Here is a 15279-nt window from a genome sequence, read left to right as displayed (position 1 = left end):
TGGAAAAATTTTGAACTTTCAGTTTCAGCACTCTTACTTTTAGCCATTATTTTGGCTACAAATATGCAATATGCTATTTTTAAAAGGTTTAGACTGAATAATTTCAGTGCCTTGAACATTGTATGAAAATGGTTTGTGTTAACATTGAAAAGTTTTAAGGGCTTTGAACTTAAAATGAAAAAAATAATTAATGCACCATCTGAAATTTTGGCTGCATGCGGGGGCATCCGTGGCATGATGACACATTTCTAGTTTTGAATCATCATTTCAGGTTCAATACCCACGCACGCCAAGCGCACCTCTTTGTAAGGTGTTCCTGTGAATTGAAACTGTACCATGCCGCATCATTCCTGCCTGACGACGTCTTTCTTCAGAATCAAAGAAATGATCTCTGTAAAAAGAAGAAAAAAGTTAATGTCGCCAAACAAATATTAGTTTTTGACAAAGTGACAAATAATAAAAAAACTTTCAGGAAAAGTCCGCGTGGGAACACTTATCCGTTTTTTAGGCCCAAACCTGGCAATAAATCTATACACTTTTTTATAATTATCTCAAGGACTTTAGCCATTCTTTCGTGCGCTACATACTTTTTTGATACTCTTACTATTTCTTATAATACAATCATATTTTACCTCCGAGTCGACGGATTTTCTTGAAAAAATAAATGGTCCGAGTGAGCATTCAGCAGGTGCGCGATAACGTAGTATCCTACCATTGATTAAAGTCTTATCACTTTTGTGGCACGTTTAACAATGGTATAGTTTAAGTTCAGAAATTTTTTCATTCTCTTAGTGTTAACTGATACGCCATCCTGCAGCATTCATGTGTTATCTTTAAACAAGCGTCAGATAATATACCCTAGCTGTTTGAAGCATCTGATACAAAGCGGAGGTCACATTACCGTTTATGGACGCAAATCAAGCCACATATATATATATATCTGAACTTAAAAGTACATGCATAGATTGATCAAAATGATAAAAGAGAGAAAAACAGAATCCCTAAAGAAAGCCCAACACGAAAAAAATGAAAATGTTGTTAAACGCGTAAATTAGTACAAAATTATGTCACATCCGTCCGACAACATTACAAGGCTGGGTGGGCCTATCCAGAGTAAGAACAACTTTCACTGACATCATCTTTACGCAACATGCGATTTCATGCACTTTTGCATTTATTGCGCATATATGTAGAATTTGTGTTTCCAATGAAATTAAAAAATGGGGTATCATTTCAAGTGTATCTATTGAACATTTTTAAAATTCTCGAGCCAGTGTTGAGTGAAATATGAGACCATTTGTACATGCGCACTTTTAAGATTTGTTAGATGTAATAATTGCCTTTACTTCTCAAGGTACATGCCAGTAAAGAGGCACAGTGGAAATACCCGTGGTCAACCAACACGAGAGTGACCTGTGACGTGCGAGAATCGAACCTGGGAAGCCCAATTTAGTCCAATGCTTTACCTTTCGTCTAATATGTTTAAAGTTTACTTACGCGATCCGTACGCTGTCCATCCCGGTGCAGTCAGACCATACGTGCAACGAACAGAATCTTTTCGGGTCCCGGCCGGTAACCTGCCGAGTCGAATGCGGTGACCGTTAGACTTCACATAGTAATGTATCAAGATTTTTGGACGTTTATAAATTCAAATTTCACTATTACATTTTGACTTCTGCTCAATCATGTGCTTTGGGGCATGGGCGATAACTTGTACTTTCTAGTTACGTCCATGAACATGATCAAATAAACTTAACCGAGCCGGGATTATTTTTAATTGTGTAGTATTGGGCGTTCTTTAGTGATAGGGAATAACTTGCTCTTTCTAGCACCGTTCATGTGAAGGCTTTATTGAACCAAGCCTGCAGCATTTTCAATTTTGTTGCATCGGGCGTTTTTAGTGATTCCGGTTTCACTAATCTTTGTAAAATGTTTGTTTTTAATTTTGCTTCTTCCTTTTGATTTCACTGTAACGTGTTCAATATAAATTATAATAATTAAGCATACCTTTATCATTTTCAGGTTCTCGCATAGGGAAAAAGGGAAAGAATAAGTTTTAAAATCTACATTGTATCTAATTTTATTTAGAAATCAAAGTAATAGAATATAGCTTTGCAATGATATCCGAATACATTTCAGCCGGTTTAATTATCATTCTGGAGCAAAGAATATTCTTCCGGATTTCCGGGTACTTAACCACACGGCTCTGAAAAGATGATCATTACATATTAATCTATTATAAGTTTGCCAAGGCAAAATTGTACAACATTTTATTTTAATTTTTGCATTAAAAATAAAATTCAAAATCTACATTATTTTCTAAGCTCAAACTTCATTGGCTTATAACGTTTTTTTATTTTTGTTGTTTAATTTTCTTATTAATTAGTTTCCTTATTTCGCCCCTAAAGGGATGTTATATTACTATTAAAATACATTTATGAAAATATGTAAATTATACATTTAGCCATTGTTTATTATGTCTGTTTCTTTACTCCGGACATTTCTGATAAATATCAGGGCAGCATGGCTTATATTGTAAAGGTTACAAAAGACGAGAATAAAGATCAACAAGGCAAAGCTCAGTCGACACACCAAACTTCCACAGCAGGGCACCCAGAAGGCACGGAGTGGACATGAAGGTGGCGAAAGGAGGAGAGGGTCAAGTTATGTGTGAAATAATAAAAACTAAAACTAGCCCATATGGGAATTAAAGGGACAAGAGCTAAAATGGTGAAAGGGGGGTCAAAATGGGAAGGGGGGGGGGTGGAACGGTCAGTGATAGTTAAACCCCTGGGGGTACTTAAACCGGTTAAGGCTAGCCAAACCTCACTATTGGCTCCAATATGTTCCTATATGACAAGACATTGTAAATAAGATTACTCCACGCAAAGTGAAATTCTAACAATGGTCATGGTTACATTAGTACAAAAAAGTACTGCCTAATGACCATAAATAAATAACTCGATGACTTAAAGCAACATAAAATAACATAAAAAGGGCCGACCGAAGCGAGACAGAAGATTAACATTAAGAAAATTCAGTCCGAAGGGGATTTAAGAACTGTCCATTATAAAATCTCCCAATTAGTCCGCCAGATGTAAATAAAAGAGGAAAATGTAGCTACCAACTGTAAAAGGGTTGAAGACCAAGCAGGTGGTATATAAACTTACCTCTAAGGTACAAGAGAAACCATTGGAATCTCAAATCATTCCAATAATTTACACAAATGGTATTTTCCAAGTCAATCTTGCTTGTGTCCTTGACGTTTTTATCATACTGATCCTTGTTGAACACAAACAGACCTAAACAAATTATTCTTTTATAAATATCATTTTTATGTAATGTCTGTTCAATAATAATTGACACTTATCATGTAATTGAGAGAAAAGATCTATAACCACTTTATAAGTTTAGCTAGATTTTGTCAACGCAAAAGAAAGTCTTAATGAATACATACTTAGCCGCACATTTGCAACAGCACAGACGTTCCGAAAAATATCATAACCTTGACATTGAATCCTCCAAATATATTTCGTGGGATCTTTTGACCAATATGCTTCTGTCATTTCAACTATAAGGTAAAATACAAACAGATGTTTTCAATAAGGCCTGGAGATTTGCATAATTAAATGTTAACTTTTTTAGAATAAAAAACAATTGTCAGGTTGATGTTTTCTTTATACTGAAAGATAAAAACTATCTGTTGGTGAAGCAATTATATTGAATTATAAGCAACGTTTTCAGTTTTAATACCTCTTGTATTCTCAAAATTGTTTAAAAAACTAATAACAAATATATTTTAAAAGCCTTATACATAAAAAGATTTAGTCATACTTCCGTAATATTGATATGAATATATGGCTCTGTTTTGTTCCGGATTCAACGTATTTAAGCTTGCAGGATAGAAAAGGCACATAGATCCTCTGAAACTAAAGAAATGCAACACAAAGTATATCAGAAATGTATTTTATTTCATATGACACTAAAATCAAAGTAAAATATATATTAAAGATATACAATTCTTACTTAACTTTTCTAATTTGAATAAAGGATTGAAAACAAATGCTTGGGAAACTGCGATCCTTACAGCTTGTCTTTTCTTTTAAAAAAACACTGCCAGTGTTTATCTTTTTTTTTTGTTAATTTTCGTAGTTCGCAAAGCGGGGAGGGGATTATTGGAATGACCACCGTCTGTCTGTCCGTCTGTAACACTTTTGTGTCCGCTCTTCAACTTTTTAACCTTTATATTTTTTGTTAAAATCTACGTTGCATGTCTAATATTTCAACCCACTGATTCTTTTTAAAATAACATGGCTTTTGTTTTAACCATTATGAGACGATGTGCAGAGCGCAATAACTGGGTTGCTACCCCTAATGTCAATATCACACTCAAAGGTCAAGTGTTACAGAGACTACATTTCGTGCCCGCTCCATAACTTAACCGATAAAAAAACTTGACACAAGTAATCATCTTTTTGATACAAGGTGCAGAGCTCAATAATTGGGTTGCTACACATAAGGTAAAGGTCACACTTTAAGGTCAAATCAAAAAATCAAATATCAAATTTGAGCATAAAATATGCTTAATATTTTGTAAGAAGTACAAAGTAAGTGCAATAAACAAAGGCTTATTTGGAAACTTTTGTGCAGATACAGAAGTAAAAAGTTTTAATTTTGAAATTAATGTCAGCTTCTTGTACCTGATTGACTGCGTTTATAAACGAAACAGTGTTATCTTCTGTGACATGTTAAGCTTTTTACACACTGACAAGTTTAAGATATAGACATTGGCTATGATATTCTCTTAATAACTTTTATTTACCCTGAAGTGCAATTTCTCTGGTATACGTCTTTGTCCACTTTTACGATTTTACAGTAGAAATTCGGATCTGGATAGAACGATGGCGGATAAGGTAGAGCAAATTCAACTTGGCCAAGTAATGCATTTTTGCTAATCTGAAATGATTGTGAAAATATACGTTGAGCTAGGTGTATAAATTTCAATCACTTAGAAAACAATAAAACAAATAATCAATTTAGAGGTAATAATTTATTGTGAATACAATTGCAACGATCTTTTATTGACCCCTGGATATATGTGATACATACGTTTTGTAATATTAAGTCTTTATACGCATTACAAGTATTCGGGCAAGTATAACGCGGGTACAAATTATGTTTATGCTTTTCTGTGAACAATATTGGATTGTATTTATAAAGTAGTCAGAGAAATAAAAGTCAGGCTGGGACATTTGAACCAACAGAAATTCAAATGTATTTTGACTTTTTATTAGCCTTTGAAATTTACGCCGAGCGATATTCATCAACTCATTCAAAAGTGATGTTCAAACTGGAGTTGAAATTCGAGGAAGCTCGTAAATCGAAATTCAAACGTAGCATCATAAGTTGTTATTATTGTTTTCAGTTATTACATTTCGAGCTCTAGATAAATATTGAGCCAAGTTGAAGATCGAAATTTAAAATTACCATTACTTAAATTTCATAATGGAATTGTTTTTCGATTCAACTGGAAGATCGAAATTCATAGTTTTGAATGAGTTTAATTTCGACCTGGAGTTGTTTTTCTAGGCAGGTCCAAGATCAAAAGTAAAAATTAATTAGAATTCAACTCCAGTAATTAAGTTTTACAAGTTTTGAATTACTTTGAGCTTCCTCTTACTTCAACATTAACTCGAAATTCAGTTTTCAATGATGTCTTGAATTTCGATTTTCAAGTTATCTTGAGCTTCAACTTCAAGTCGAATTCCAAACTATGAATAAAATTCTTTGAGGTTACTTGAAAAACAACTTTAGCACAAAATTCATTTAGTGTTTTTGATAAATTTCATTATTCAAGATGCCTTAAAATTCAACTCCACCATAATAACAACTAATGCTGCTTTTGAATTTATATCTTCGAGCTACCTCAAAATTCAACTCCAGCTCGAAATTTGACAAATTGTAATTTTCAATAAATGTGCAAGGAGCTCTGAATTTTATAGAAATTCAAAGTCAGCCGGCCGGCTCGAAGTGCAATGGCAACTTGAAATGCGAATATTCTGAATTTCTAATGTTCGATGTCAGTCCTGACTTCTCATAAATGTATTTTCTGGGAGTAACTGTACGTTAAACAGCTTTTTTTGTCACTTACGAACAATTTTTCCAAACTTCGTATGACAAGAGAGATAAAATAGATTTATTTTGACTACCAACTTCTAACGTAAATACCTATGTGTCAGTTTCACTGCTTTTGCAGTTTCTTTCCGTCTTTTTGCAATAGATGCTGTGTGAAAAGGAAGTGATGATTTAAAGTTAATTACATTTCTTTAACGTTTGTTATTTGTACTGAAATTTGACAGACCGCATTGCAACTTCTTATCTAACGTAATTGAAATAAGGCACAATAATTAATGCATCTGTCGCACGATACCAGCAGAATGGACAAAAAATGTTGTTTTATGTACTCTTTCTCACTGATATTCTACTAGAAGGTGCCGGTAGGCAAGTATAATAAGACCAAATCTAAGTGGTAATTTAAAAATGACTTTGATATACAAAATGAAATATTTTTAAGATGTACAGCGAACGGATCAAAGAGTTTGCACTTTAACCTCTGAAAGAGTATATTCTAATATTATGATACAATATTAGTTGCAAAGTCGGGTTTTCATTTTAAAAAATATTTATTAAGATGATCTATACAATTTGGAAACAGAGCCACCTGCATTTAATTTTCTAAGTGTTAGCACGCAATCAGGAATACTGGAAACCCCACGCCCGTTTTAATGCAAAGCTTGTGCCGATGGTGTGCGTTAAGAAAACATTGGGATAAAAAAATATTAAAACATACCATAGAGTCGAATGCGGCTCGAGTCAAGAGAACTTCGTTTATTGGAAACATGACATTGCTCGGGTTCCATATACAATTTTGCCCACTGCCGGATGCCACAATTCCGCACAATATAAGAGTTGTAACGAGATATATTTCCATGTTTCAGCGTCAACGTTCAGCTAGACTGTGTGATAATTACACGTCTCCAACAAATTCTTTTATAACACATGGGAGATGTTCCTGTATGTTCAATAGACATGATTACAACAAATCTATGAAGACTCAAATGTATGACACTGAAAGCAATCTCGTATCAACATCTATCTATTTTATGTTTGCTGTTCAGAACTACTGAATGTATTTGATGTCATTTTCGAGATTAAACAACTTATTCACATGTGGACAATAAAACATATGCCTATGTTATATAAGCTTCTTTTTTTAAGATAATATGTTTGTTATCTTCTCTCTCTCTCCCACTCACCCCCCTCTCTCTCTCTCCCTCTCTCTTAAATGTATAATTTAAAGTCATATCTAGTATACTTTTCTATATCCTTAATATACTCAATGCACGGACAAATATGACTTATAATAGATACAAAAAGTGTTTAAGCATACTTAACTACATATTCATTGTATCTTTATTACAAAATTTGTAATTTTTATTTAAAAATGACTTTGATATACAAAATGAAATATTTTTAAGATGTACAGCGAACGGATCAAAGAGTTTGCACTTTAACCTCTGAAAGAGTATATTCTAATATTATGATACAATATTAGTTGCAAAGTCGGGTTTTCATTTTAAAAAATATTTATTAAGATGATCTATACAATTTGGAAACAGAGCCACTGCATTTAATTTTCTAAGTGTTAGCACGCAATCAGGAATACTGGAAACCCACGCCCGTTTTAATGCAAAGCTTGTGCCGATGGTGTGCGTTAAGAAAACATTGGGATAAAAAAATATTAAAACATACCATAGAGTCGAATGCGGCTCGAGTCAAGAGAACTTCGTTTATTGGAAACATGACATTGCTCGGGTTCCATATACAATTTTGCCCACTGCCGGATGCCACAATTCCGCACAATATAAGAGTTGTAACGAGATATATTTCCATGTTTCAGCGTCAACGTTCAGCTAGACTGTGTGATAATTACACGTCTCCAACAAATTCTTTTATAACACATGGGAGATGTTCCTGTATGTTCAATAGACATGATTACAACAAATCTATGAAGACTCAAATGTATGATACTGAAAGCAATCTCGTATCAACATCTATCTATTTTATGTTTGCTGTTCAGAACTACTGAATGTATTTGATGTCATTTTCGAGATTTAACAATTTATTCACATGTGGACAATAAAACATATGCCTATGTTATATAAGCTTCTTTTTTTAAGATAATATGTTTGTTATCTTCTCTCTCTCCTCCCTCTCTCTCTCTCTCTCTCTCTCTCTCCTCTAGTGAAATTGTAAGTCTATTAGATATTTTCTATTTCACTTAATATCTCAAGGCACGGACAATATGACTATATAGATACTAAAAGTGTTTAGCATATTAATGACATATTCATTGTAGTTTTTTGCAACAAATTTGTAATTATGTTTTATACCTAAGTTTTTGTATCTTCTAAAAAATACTAATCAACTTCTGCAATGTTACACCAGCATATTTTGTATTGCTCGGCATGATGAGCCTTCTTTCGATTACTTTAAATACCACCTTAGAAATAAGTGAAATGTGTCATATAGTCACAAAAATAAATGTAATATTAAAACTGTTTAGCGAATCATTTGATGTTTGGTTATGTGAAATATGTGCGATTTAAATTCCATTCAATCTATATACTGAATTTTGACTTTAAATATATCCATGGTATAGTAAGACGTGACGTAAGATGATATGGAAAGTTAGATAATCAGAGATTGAGATGATGCAATTTTAATTGACAGGGATGATGCATAAATTGAACGTTACGAGTAAATAAATTCCAAATCACTGTAATGGAAATAATAGAAAAGGAATAATGCACTTATTTCTCAAAACGTTTTGTTGTATTATTATCTGGACATCAGACCTGAGATATCTTATTAAAATTGTTAGAAAATAAGATGTGTGAGGTTGGCGACCAAGCGGCCCACAGGCCTAGCAGCATGAAGTTGGCGGCCTAGCGGTCCAGCGTCCTAGCAACGTGAGGTTGGCGACCTAGCATATTTATAACGACTCTTAATTAGGTTTTCAATACATATCTTGCCATTTAAAAGTTACACAAAACAAAAGAAAAATGCATACAGAAAGTTTTTGTTTTCCAGAGAGAACAGTTTGATTTTGTCATTTTTATGAAGTTTGCGGCCTAGCTGCCCAGCGGCCCAGTGACCTAAAATTGAAATGTTGTAAAGGTTGTCAAAGAAATCAAAACGACTCTTCATTAAGTTTTTAAGACATTTCTTGTCATTTAAAGGTTCAACAAAAAGAAGAAGAAACAAATTCAGAAAGTTTTTGTTTTCCAGCGGTCTTGGCAGCCCAAAATTTTAATGTTGTAGAAATGTTATAAAAGAAATAAAATCCACACTTCATGCAGTTCGTAAGACGTTTTTTTTCATATGCAAAAGATATACTCGTATAAGATAAAATCACTTTGACAAAACTTTTTGGTTGTTTATAATTTTTGTTAATTTGTCGTCCTAGTGGTCTAAAACTATATTGTTGTATTAGTTTGTCAATGTAATAACAACGACTCTTAATAATGTTTTTAAAGACATATCTTGACATTTAAAAGAATACATCACATTCAGAAAGATTTTAATTTATTATTTTTGTGAGGTTAGCGGCCCAGAGGTCTGTCGGCCTAATTAGTTAAAATAATTAAATGTTATAAAATCAATAAAAACGACATTTAATGAAGTTCATAATACAATTCTTGTTATTTAAAAGATATATAGACAAAAAATCACTTGAGAGATTTTTTCATTTTATCATTTTTGTGAAGTCGGTGGCCTAGCGGCTAAGCGTTCTAAAATTTGACAGTTGTAGAAATGTTATAACAACCCAATAAATGTCATTAAATAAAGTTCTAAGGACAATTCTTGACATTCAAAATATCTTAAAACAAAATACATGTATCACTTTGAGATAATTTTTAATCCTTTAAGTGAAGTAAGCGGCAGAAACTTGCCATGTACATGGTGTACAATTCTGTAATAAATATAAAATTGACCTTACTGAATTTCTTACGTTTTTTTATACATTTTTTTATTTATTATGATACAATATTAGTTGCAAAGTCGGACTTCGGTTTTTATTTTCGAATGATCTAAATCATAAGAAAATTGAGCCACTTTCATTTAATCTTATAAGTGTTAGCACCCAGACAGTAGCTACGGTAATCCAACGCTTATATTAAAGCAAAGTAAAGCTGATGCCGAAGGTGTGCATTAAGAACGCGCATGGATAAAAAGTAAATATTAAAGGTAGACCATGGCTAAAAGGAACTGTAAAATTGACAAAACATAGGACAGTTATATGCCTTATAGGTCAAATGTATTCCAAAACTTGAATAAAATTGACCGTGTGGTTTATGAGTTATTGATATTTTTTCTGAACTAAACTAAAAAGACCTTTTTTTTCAGAAATGAGGGAACTCTAAATAATCTATATTATCATTATGAAAAATGTTTTCCTATTGCTCATTGTTGAGAAACAAAAAATAACCTTCAGGTAACAAATAACAAGGGCAGAATGGTTGTTTCTAAACAAATTGTTTTTAATATGTATATAAAAATGTATAAAAATGTTACACTACCCCACCCACTTATAACACTTATTTGACCATTTTCCTATATAAAAAGCCTTATTTAAAGCTATCCTTAAACTTTACCACAAATTGAGGGGCCTGTTTTCAAAGTTTGCCTTAATTACCTTAAAAGTATATTGGTTGATCATGCGAAATATAAAATACTGTAACCGTATAGCTTTTATTTTATTAAACTTTGAAAATATCTGGTATCATATTTGCTATATAGCATTATTTAGCAAATAAATACCTACAATAATTATATATTCAAATCAAACACGACGCTTCCATGCTTTAGTGTCTACCTTGAGCTAGACTATGTGATAATAACACGTGTCTAACAAATTCTTTTATCACATGGGAGATATTCCTTCATGGTGTTCAGACATGATTAATACAAATTTATGTGGATTCCAGTATATGACACTGAAAGCAATCTTTTGCTTTTCAGAACAATCTTTTGCTTTTCAGAACAATCTTTTGCTGTTCAGAACTACTGAATGTATTAGTTTGTCATTTTCGAGATAAAGTAACTTATTCACGTTTGGGGATATGAAACATATGTCTATGTTATATATGCTGCTTTGTTCGAAGATAATATGTCTGTTATGTTTCCGCCTCTCTGTATGGAAATAAACTTGAGTCGTAGTTTTCAATTACTGATACAAGAAATATGTTACAAGCAAATTCAGCGTTATATGAAACAGATAAATCTGATGAATTGTGCAAAATCCAACATTTGTATTCAGAGAACGATTTGAAAGAACAACAGTTGTTAGTCTGTGTCGGGATATATTCTGTATTCTCAGTATCTTTCTAAAAATATACTGAATCAAATCCATTCAGCATGTATCTGTTACGAGTAACCTTCCCTTCCCAAATGTACTTATGCTCTCAAAAGTGGCCACCGTGTATCAAACACATAACACCTGACTGATATATATTGAAATAAAGAAAGAAAACAATGCTTTATTATCGCTGATCTCATTTTGAATACAATGTTCCGAAATATTCAATAACAAAACATAATACCGCCAGAAAGAAATTTTGTATAATTATACTTATTTTACGTAAATACCGTGTGAGGATGATAAAAGAAGGAAAGGTTGTGCAATGAATTTGCAATTCTGATTTGCTTTAAACACTTTTTATTTCATATAGTTCAAACATAAACAATTATGTACAACGACATGATATAATAAGTAGTGAAAAGGGAAGTCAAAAACTCAATATGTAAATTTATTTTCCTGTGAACAGTAAAATGATAACATGGTGTTCAGTACCTAAACGTTTTAGTGCACTAGTTAATAACAAGAAATAATAACATTTATAACAAGTGAAATGAGTAATATAAAAACTGTGGTGCAATCATATTGAATTATTATTTTTAAGTGAGAATAAGTACGGAACAAAATTATTTGATGTGCGCTTTTAAATTTAAACAAATATTTCATATTAATTTGTATTAGATTTCATCATTTATTGCACATGTTAATTGTAAGGAAGTGATGTAGATAATTGGATAGTTATAGAGAAAGAACTCAGAGAGCGAGATGCAGCCATTATTTTAGAACGGGAGATTAACAATGACGACCAATATGAACAGTAAAAGAAAGCAGTTGCTTCCCTTGCTATGATGTTTCTCCTGCGTTGTAATATAACCTTGCATATTTATAATGCTGTAATAAAATAGTTTCGTAAAGTACACGCCTTACAATATCGTTATTTTACATAACACTTCTGACTTCATGCGCAAGTAAACAAAAAATATGGTGGTATATGTGTGACATGTGCACTGCTTTAATTATTTACTAAATTTATGCTTTAATATTTCGTCAGTTGTATATATACTAACGTCAGTTCACTTTTTTCAGCATATTGCGTATCATCATCATTACCGTTAATGTAATTGTTATTACTATCGTCCTATCATCGTTCTTTTTTTTCGACCTAAGGCCGGTCTGTTTTCAGTTTGACTTTCTGAAAAATTTACAGGAAAACAAATGAATAAAAGAAGAGTTTTCATTGTTTTTTTTTAAATTACTAAATGAAATCTTGGAATCTCATTAGCCATTGTAAAATAAAATGTTAAGGATAGTTCTTGCCATTATTAAATAAAATGTAAAGTATATTCTAGTTACGTTAGACATTTCTGAGTTTATTTTCACAAGATCTGAGTTTGAAATTTGTCCAAAATAACGAGAATAATATAAGAATTTATCAGGTACCATATAAGTTTATGTTGTTCAATGAATTGTAATCAATTGATATATAATCTTTATAATCTTCATAAATTTTTGCATATTTATCAAGTATTAATACAAAGTAATTGGCTTACCGACTGTGTAGATTTTGTGTAAGAAATCGAGTTCACTTACCGAAATACGACAGGTTTGTAATGAAACACATACATTTTGAAGTTTTCCATTTTTTAAGATTTATAATCATAGAAGAAATTGTTATGCCATTGTTATGCAAGCTAAGCTAACATTTCTTTATGATTCTGCACGGAAAACTGTGAAGTAACATATACAAGTTAACCAGTTTTACTTCGGCTTTATTTTGATTAAAACAATAAACAAAAATGGAAGATTACTGATCTTTGAAATTGAAAACGGTCCTTTGTTTATACATATAAAAGATTGAAACTGATACAGATAAAAATCGATTAAAGTGGTAAAACAAGTAAATGACAATTTTGATAATTAATAATACGAGTATACTTGAGTAAAACAACTTGGAAAAATTAACATAATGTAAAAGTAAAAAGAGAAAAAACGGAATCGCTAAAGAACGATGTGTAAGCTGGCATAATACATTTTAATCACTTTGAAAACACATTATCAATTTAGATGTCTTGATTAATTGTGAATACAATTGCAACCATATTTCAACCCTGGATATATGCCGTGACACATACGTTTACTGGTACTGAGAGTTTAAAACTAGCACTGCCAATTACAGAAATAATATCTAGATTTCACCTAATTTTAGTCATAAATATATATATATATATATATATATATATATATATATATATATATATATATATATATATTATATTTTTTTATATTTTTGCTTTTTTGCGTTAACACTTTTTCACAAAAGTGCATTTTCGCTTCACTGCATTTTCAGTTTTTACATCTTGGTGTTCGGTTATGCGTGTGTAGATTTATTTGCCACGTGGATTAATTGAGTTAAAAGTAAGCACTCTCCAATACTCTTTGAAAGTGCGAAAACAAGGATAGACAAGAAAGTTCTACCCTGTACATTTGTTTTGGAGCACATTAGTCTTATGTAAGACCGATGCGGTCGCATTTGTCCCAAATGATACAAATGGGACCTCAAATGTCTTCTCCAAAAACACATGTGTGTGGCAAAAGTGCTTTTTTTCCCACGGCAGACATTTTGTTTAGAATAGAGATTCGCTGTTTTACCTCATGTCAAGTGTAATCATCAATAAAATAGTTTTGCTATTTTTTTCTTTATGAAATCTTAAACCTACATATTTCCTTACATGTTAATCTTAATTATTTAACTCCGATATATATATTCAATCATACCTTTCCTTACATTCTTCCTTTCTTTTAGCATTTCACCATAATTTACTTTAGATTTTCTATAGTGATAATTTAACAATATATTATTCTCTTATTCTTTGTTGTACATTCAAAGAGCTTACATCTAACCGCAACATTTTTGTATCTTTATCTTGAAAATTACTTTTACTGGAGAGGAATTGATATTAGTATTGTTTTACTTGTTTTCCAATCCAGTCTGAATTACATTGTTGTGCAATGTTTGTAAATGTCATTTATGTACAATTTATTGAATAAATAAAGTTTAAACTAAACCTAAAAACTACAGTAGAACTATTAATTCTAATATCCCTAATTCAAGAAATTCGATTGGCTGAACCTGTAGGCGCACACTGAAACATACAGGATCCCGTTCACGGTGGTACAATGATGAAAGCGCGATGACCCGATGGTACGATAATTGAAACGCGATGATATGATGGTTAAAACGCACTGGTACGAACGTGACACAACGTTTGTACGATAGTGAAACAACGATGGTAGATGGTGAAACAGCGATTGCACGATGATGAAAACCTGATGGTACGATGATGAAAACACGATGTTACAATGCTGAAAATAACATGGTACGATGATGAAACTGCGATTACATAATGGTTACACATCGTGAGACAAATGTACTCCGAGACAAATGTGCTTCTACATTGCTCTCCTGCTGTTGTACTTTTACATTTTCCATGTAAAAAACAAACACGTGTTTTTCGTCTATTCGTGTTTTCGCATTTGATATTGTGGCGAAAAAGCAAACATACAACATGGACTAAATTAGCCACCATATCTTACAAATAATATCATTCACTCCAATCGATTTAAGTATGAGAAAAACAATATAAAGAGAGAGAAACGTTTATGAAACGCAGGTCCTGAGACATCAAGTGTTATCGAAAAGCGTCCAATGCGTCACCAGATAGTGCACACTTTACATTGTAATTATTAAAATATGTTTAAATTTAAGCCCGTCTCAGTATATCAACGTTCCTTTTATCAAAATACTTCGCGTCCAAACAAATACCTATAATTACCCATGAAAAAAAAGATCCTTCAAA

The 15279-nt window shown here is 32.0% G+C and overlaps 1 protein-coding gene across 1 annotated transcript; it reads right to left on the bottom strand.

Moving 5' to 3' along the window:
• Positions 1–1260: 1260 nt before the first annotated feature.
• LOC132718137 (uncharacterized) lies at positions 1261–7109 on the bottom strand. Its single transcript, XM_060701766.1, has 6 exons — positions 6851–7109; positions 4823–4956; positions 3835–3929; positions 3458–3571; positions 3171–3302; positions 1261–2206 (listed from the first exon to the last, which is right to left on the bottom strand). Exons 1-6 carry the CDS (start codon positions 6989–6991, stop codon positions 2193–2195), a joined length of 630 nt encoding a protein of 209 aa, XP_060557749.1. The 5' UTR covers positions 6992–7109; the 3' UTR covers positions 1261–2192.
• Positions 7110–15279: the final 8170 nt, after the last annotated feature.

Source organism: Ruditapes philippinarum, unplaced genomic scaffold, assembly GCF_026571515.1.
Source record: "Ruditapes philippinarum isolate M1 unplaced genomic scaffold, ASM2657151v2 ctg3062_1_1_1_1, whole genome shotgun sequence".
NCBI classification, from domain to species: Eukaryota; Metazoa; Mollusca; class Bivalvia; order Venerida; family Veneridae; genus Ruditapes; species Ruditapes philippinarum.
The sequence above is the reverse complement of the archived record's forward strand: the minus strand, read 5'-3'. Positions and strand labels throughout refer to the sequence as shown.

What these genes read in the sequence shown, in the direction of transcription:
- LOC132718137 (XM_060701766.1), bottom strand. Translation starts at nt 6,991, where the DNA reads ATGGAAATATATCTCGTTACAACTCTTATATTGTGCGGAATTGTGGCA. An exon ending in GAGCCGCATTCGACTCTATG is followed by an intron (nt 4,957 to 6,850) that starts GTATGTTTTAAT and finishes CAATCATTTCAG; the next exon opens with ATTAGCAAAAATGCATTACT. An exon ending in TTCATATCAATATTACGGAA is followed by an intron (nt 3,572 to 3,834) that starts GTATGACTAAAT and finishes TTTACCTTATAG; the next exon opens with TTGAAATGACAGAAGCATAT.